The 6828-nt window shown below is 32.6% G+C and overlaps 1 protein-coding gene across 4 annotated transcripts in view; it reads right to left on the bottom strand.

Moving 5' to 3' along the window:
• Positions 1 to 1291: 1291 nt before the first annotated feature.
• Positions 1292 to 6828, bottom strand: part of LOC113186242 (cadherin-10) — a 102999-nt gene continuing 97462 nt past the window's right edge. For 3 of the 4 annotated variants that reach the window (XM_026393633.2, XM_026393632.2, XM_077795589.1), the window contains exons 10-11: positions 5574 to 5825; positions 1292 to 1782 (exon numbers count right to left, since the gene is read on the bottom strand). In XM_026393633.2, coding sequence (XP_026249418.1) covers positions 1292 to 1782; positions 5574 to 5825 — 743 coding nt within the window. The remainder of the gene's footprint in view (positions 1783 to 5573; positions 5826 to 6828) is intronic. The other variant, XM_077795590.1, reaches the window with a different exon arrangement.

The raw sequence follows: 6828 nt of genomic DNA, 5'->3' as shown, positions 1-6828 counted from the left end.
TAAGAAACAAAGAATCAGTTAGTGGCAGCTTAAACTCCATGATTCTCAGAAACTTTGGATTGGCACTAACTGCCAATGTATTTATCTAAAAAATCCTCCCTCCCTTTTCTTTGCTATTGAATCATTCATTGACAGAAAAACAGACTTTGTTACACATAAATGTGTAATGCATTTTTGGAAAGTTGACATAATTGCAACGATGTATCTTAATGGAACATTCAGCATTATTACTGTCATTACTAGCCATTTTCAAAGTCACCATGGGAGGTAAATATATTTTCCATTAAAACATGATTTCAGTCTGAGATCTGTCTGAACTATTATTGCCTATAAACCTCAATAGCACAGATGTCATACAAAAATGAGAAAAATGTTTTATTCCTTTCTCAATTATTTCAGGAAATATGAACAAAATGAAATTATTGCATTGCTTGGTGTTTTTAGTACAAGGATGACAATATTTTAAAGTTGTTTGAATGGTACATTGAAATGATATATAAATTAAAATTTTAATATTAAGATTTTTTTCACATATTATAACACAACAAGACTCACTAGGAAAGATAAGTCTTGACTAAGTTATATTTAATTGGTTACCATTTTCAATATTAAAGTGACTTTGTCTTCTTACCTGTATTTAATATAATTTCCTACCAAGATATTTAGTTCATGGAGAACTTATTTTCTTCCTAGGGAGGGAAAAAAGAAGCTGGAGACAAAGTAGTTGTAAAAACTGGTTTATTTTTTTAAAAATAAATACAAAAATATAAATATAAAACATTAGCAGATAGAATTTGATGAAATGAAATTGCACAAATGTTTGTATACCAGGTTGCATATCACACCTACTAACACCACATGTACATTTTTTCTCATTAAATTTAATGTACAGAACAGGATATGTCTTAAAATTTGTCTGCACCTTTTCAAAAGCTTCATTTGCGAGGGCAGAACATGTATCTAACAGAAGCGGCTCATTTCTGAGGTTGCTTAAGGGAGAACTATCCTGTTCATGTTTCTGAATTTTTTTTTTTTTTTTTTTTTTTTTACTAAGATGGACAACACTGAATTTCCATAGCTTTGGCTCTTGGAAGTGATTAAATAAAATGTCGCATATATTCTATGAGACATCCTACAGGAAAGAATTAATGCAATTAATGAACAAATTAAGAAATAAATGGGAAAGAATTGTGCTGAGTGGCAGGAAACGTCTCCTGGTTATCAAATATGGTGAAGTGGAGACAGTGTCCTTCACGTCGCTTCCTCCTATTGAGCAGAAAAGAAATCCAGGTTAGGAGTCTTTGTCACTGTCCCCACCGCCATACATCTCCGCGAGCTTGTTAAACCTGGGGCCCCACTCCCGGAGGTAATCATAATTCTGGTCTCCTTCGGTGGTGCCTGACTCCAGGGAGCTCAGCGACTCAGCCACCGAGTCGTTGCCCTCATAGGCGTAGGTGGCCAGGGAGTCATAGGGTGGCGCAGTGGGGTCCAGGTCATGCTCCTTGAGCCTCTCAGCGATGAAATCCCTCACATCCGTGTTGTCAGGCGCCGTGGGAGTCCTGCGGGGGATAAAGAGCGCTTCTGGCATGATGTCCCGCCGCAGCTTCTTTTCCTCGATCGCTGCAGGATTCCTCAGCGTGCCAATGTCAAAGGCCTGGGTGTCCTCCTCGCCACCACCTTCGTCATTGTAGCTCACGATGTTGTCCCTGATGTCCTCCTTGGATAAGATCAGGGGCTCCTTCTTCCGCTGTCTCTTTAGAGCTGCAAACAGTACTACTATAACTTGAAAAAAAAAACCAAAAAAAAAAAAAAAAAAAAAACAAGGAGAGACATAAGAAGCCCATTCAGAATGCTATCAAGCAAGTGGGAGCAGGAAAAGGGAGCATGCGTTATTTAGATATTTTTTTTACTTCCCCATTTTTTCTTGCACGTTCGATTTTTTTTTTTTTTTTTTTTTTTTTTTTTTTGGTTGGGGGAAGCAGAAAAGGGTTTAGTCAAGGTAGGTAATGTTCAAAAGCGGTGTTTCTGACTTATTGTTAAGGTACTGTGGAATCTTCCTTAAGTACAGTGCATATTTTTTTTTTCTGTTTTTCTAAGAAGTGTTAGTCTGTGTAATAAATAGTAAGATAGATGTCATACAAACATTAGAAAAGTTGAACTAAGCTTCATGTAAGATCCAAGTGGCTAAAATATTCATTTTAGTATTTTCACATCCTTACCATTCTTAATAAGGTATAGAATATTGATTCTGTTAAATAATTGTGTTGATTGATTTATATAGCTTTGTTTCTTACTTTATTAAAAGAAGGCCTACATTATAGGAAATAAGACCCAGATGTTTAGACATAACATGGGTTTAGAGGTTTATGATGCTTTCCTTAGAAATATATATCTTGTAAGAGAACTTCCCCAAATTGTTAGATGAAAGTACAACAAGTATATTCAAGTCACTACACTGGATTAACTCCAAATCAATGCATGGACCTTGGCCAGATACATTTTTATTTATTTTTATTTTATTTTATTATTTTATTTTGGTGCTGGGTATGGACCTCAGGGCCTTGTGTTTGCAAGGCAAGAACACTACCAACTGAGCTATATCCCCAGCCCAAGATACGTTTTTAAAAAGTGTGTATACATAAGTTGAAATGTGTATTGCTCACAAAGGACAGTTCTCCACTTTGATGAGACAGTAACCATAAGTATAAAAATAATACTGTTAATAACCAAAATAATGTTAATAACATGAACTCTAAGAGGAAGCTAACATCAAATTCTTCTGATTGCATTTAAATTTCTCACTATTATTTGCTGTTCCCAAACATTTAGATTCTGGTACATTAAATTGATTTAGAGAAACAGATGGAAATTCAATTACATAGGTAAAAGAAGGGGAAAAATCTTGCTCTCTTATATATCTGTCCTGAAATGTCTAAAGGATGGGGGAATTATGATATTTTTGTATCAAGATATTCTACGTTCTGTTTCCTTATTTATTAACATGGAATTCTCAGATTATTGGTCTTCAAATCTGTGACAGGGCAATAAAGAAACTTTTCTAATTCTACCAAAAGGAGTTTTAATCCACTGCTAAGTAATCTTGGCCTTAAAATTATAAGAAAAAAAATAGCCCTTGATGAAGACAGAAAGCTGTTTATAATTCAGCTCTTTGGGAAAAATTAATTTTATTTTGCTTAAACTCATGTATTCATGCACCCATAAAATGTATGAAGTAAAGTTTTGAAACTCAGATTGATTATTATGAACAAAATGATTTTACTGAGTTAAAAAGCTTCTAATAATAAAAATTTAGTAATATTGATTCCAAGTCCAAGTTCATTTCCTTGCTTCTTGGAATGTCAGATATAGTGTTTTCAATAAGGTCAGAGGGATACCCAAAACAATAGTTTGAAGCTAATGCATCTGGAGAGTAAATTTAATCTCATTCTTAACTCAAAAGCAGTTAAAAAGCAATTTACTCTAGGTTATAAAATCAAGAATCATTATTTTAGAGACAAGTAAATCAAATAAAGGGAGAGTTTTAACATTTTTTCAGTGAATACATAAGACAGTGAGGCCTCAACCCAGCCATTATGAGAAAAAAACATGGACAAAAACTCCAAATTTCACTGGAAAATTGTACACACAATCACCAAAAAGCAAGGTGCTTTGGTTCAACCTCTCACAAATTGATGGCCTTGGAGAATGCTTTAAATATTTCGAACATTCATCTTTATTGTCTATAAAGTGAAGATAACCATACATACTGCATACATTGTTTCATCAAATGAAAGATAAAAGTGTTTTTCATTATATTGTTGTTTACACTGTTTGACAAAATCAACTCAATAAAAGCTTGCTATTCTTGATGTTATTCTTACTGGAGATTTTATATTTAATACATATTTCAGCAGAATGACTGAATATAATTTACATATAAATTATAAAGTCCTCAAATAAATAGATTATTCATATTTGAACTTTTTGATTTAATTAGTATAAAGTCTGCTTCTTGACTTCTCTTAGTATGTTTAGTAATACAGAAAAGTCAAATTATAAAAATAAACTTTTATCAATTCTCCCATATTCTGTTAAGTGAAATCATTTATTATTTTTGTTATATATGAAAATACCTTATAACTAAATATAAAAAAACTTATTTATTTATTTTTTGGCATCAGGGATTGGGCTTAAGGATGCTTTTTATCACTGAGTTACATTCCCAATCCTTTTCCTTTTCTATTTTGAGACAGGCTCTCACTAAGTTGCCAAGCTTCTCCTTAAATTGCTTAGACTGTCCTGGAATTGTGATTTTATGCTCAACCTTCTTAATTGTTGGGATTATAGGAATGCACCACCATTCCAGTCAATAATACATATTTTTAAATGTGCACATTTTCATTTCCTAAACTACATGTAAATCTAATGTAAAGTCTAATGTGGTGGTACACACCTATAATCCCAGTAAGACACTCGGAGATTTAGTGAGAACCTGTGTGGGGGGGATGGGGAGAAGTGGGGGATGCGGGGGATGGATCTCATTGTTAGAATACTCCTGGCATCAATTGCCAGTAAAAAACAAAACTAAAAAAAAAAAAAAAGAAAGAAAGTTATGTAGAATTGATCATTCCATTAATTTAGTGATTTATTTCATATGTATAATTTACCTTTGAGATATTTAATCACAGAGCTCTTGTATATACTATGAAAAAAATGGAAAAAAATGAATCTTCTATGAAGGATTAGCTATATTATGGAATTAACACATATTTTTAATATTCTTTGTGGTTGCAATGTCTTTGTTATTGGTCCTAACTTCACATAAAAAGGTGCTGTCTTTTTATAACAGTAAAAATTGTTACAATAAATTATTGTAAAGATTATTTTAGAATTTGAAATGAAGGCTTAATTATTAAATTAACTTTAATGTAAGTATGAAAAATTGATAATAAGTATAGTTATGCTGGTGAGAAGTCTTATACTAGATCAAATTTGTGAATTGTGTTTCTAACAGAATGTATCTTAAACCTTATCATTGTTGTTTTACTCTGACTGAGATTTGCTGATATCTAACTTTCAGAGTTGAGGTTAAAATCTTATCATACTCTTCCAGCTTCTACCCTCCTCCTGAATTAGAGTTTGGCAGATGATCCAAAATGAAACAACACCATAGAGTTACTACAGGGCTCAGGAGAGCAGTGATGGGCCAGCTATAAACTAACTGGAGGTACCAATCATTTTTTCAAGAATTGCAATCACCTATCTCTCAACTTTCTAAAATCTAACAAAGCTATTCTGCCCTCAACCCTTCTTTTTTTTTGTCATTACTTATTTCATATATTGTAATGACAGTATTAAAGCTGCATTTTTTACATTTTACATTTTTACATTTTTACATTTTGATTCACATCTGAATGATGAAAAGTGTCACTGCTTCTATATTCTGGCTGGATATCCTAAAACTTTGGTATAAGTTTGGGCAAGGGACTATTCTGATAGCAATATTCGTTGTTTAAAATCATACTACAGTAAGCATCCTAGAAGATGATTCAATTTTCTTTAAAGTTTCTTACCCAGCAGAATAATGATGCAAAGGAGAATGGCGATCAAGGCCCCAGTGCTGAGACCAGCAGGGAGGAGCAGGGCTTCTGCATTGCAGGACTGCATGTTGCCTTGGCTGTCACAGGCACATACTCTGATGGTCAGTGTGCCTGTGCTGCTCTGAATTGGGTAATCATTGTCTGAGATCACCACAGGCAAGAGATAGGTACTTATTTCATGTCTATTGAATCCATTTTTTCGAGTTAAAATTCTGGCAGTGTTATCTAAAATAAATTTTAAAACATTACAAATGTTTGTTTCATATAGTAAACTGATAACTCATGGTGATAGCCAGGATTGTATATATAAATAAAACTCTCTTCATAAAAAATATAAAACCATTATAAAGTTTTCTATTACATATGTACAGTGCCATTAAATAAGACAAATAAGATAGTTCAAAAATCTAACATTATGGATTGATTATTAACTAGCTTTTCAAAAATTATCCCATAGTATTTTCAAAATGGTGAGTTTGTATAAGTAAATATCAAGTTTACATAGATGAGAAGTTTTTTTTTACTGTTTTCTGAAAATCTGCTTTGTAGACCAAAAGAAAATATTATTTTCTTTCATTTATTCATTTACACAAATATAGCATATCTCAATCCAATATTCATGAAGAAAATAGGATTGGATACATTGTAAGCATTGTTACATTGTTTAAAGCAATAAAATAGTCAAAATCCATGAAGAATCTCAATACATACCCAGCAGCATGCAATTTATTTAACATTTCTGAGCATTGATTTCCACTCATTCAAACAAACACATAACTTAAAGCATGTATATAACTGAAAGTAATAACAGAAAGCCTGAGCTAACTCTTAGAAGTGCCTAATAAAGTTCCAGACTGAAGTAAAGATTTAATAAAGACAAATATCCCACTACCTTGCATATTATACTATTGACTTTTTATTTACCTGGTAATTCACCTAGTATTCTCACATGGAATTTGTGGAGTTAAAAAGAAAAAAAGACTTCTATCCCCAAACAAGTAGTATTTAGAAAATAATTGGTATGATAGTTTCTATCCTGGTTGTTTGCCCAGAGAAGTTAGTTTTGTTTAGTCAGCCCTGCAGAGTTGTTTAAAATGCCAATATAGGGAGGGAGTCAGTGAGCTGCTAAATCAAACACATAGGAGAGAAAAAAAAATAGTGGTAATCTGTTGTAGGTACAGTGGTTGAATACAAAATAATCTATTCCTTAATTATGAGTTGGAACTTA

Source organism: Urocitellus parryii, chromosome 1 (genome assembly GCF_045843805.1).
Source record: "Urocitellus parryii isolate mUroPar1 chromosome 1, mUroPar1.hap1, whole genome shotgun sequence".
Classification (NCBI taxonomy): domain Eukaryota; kingdom Metazoa; phylum Chordata; class Mammalia; order Rodentia; family Sciuridae; genus Urocitellus; species Urocitellus parryii.
The sequence above is the reverse complement of the archived record's forward strand: the minus strand, read 5'-3'. Positions and strand labels throughout refer to the sequence as shown.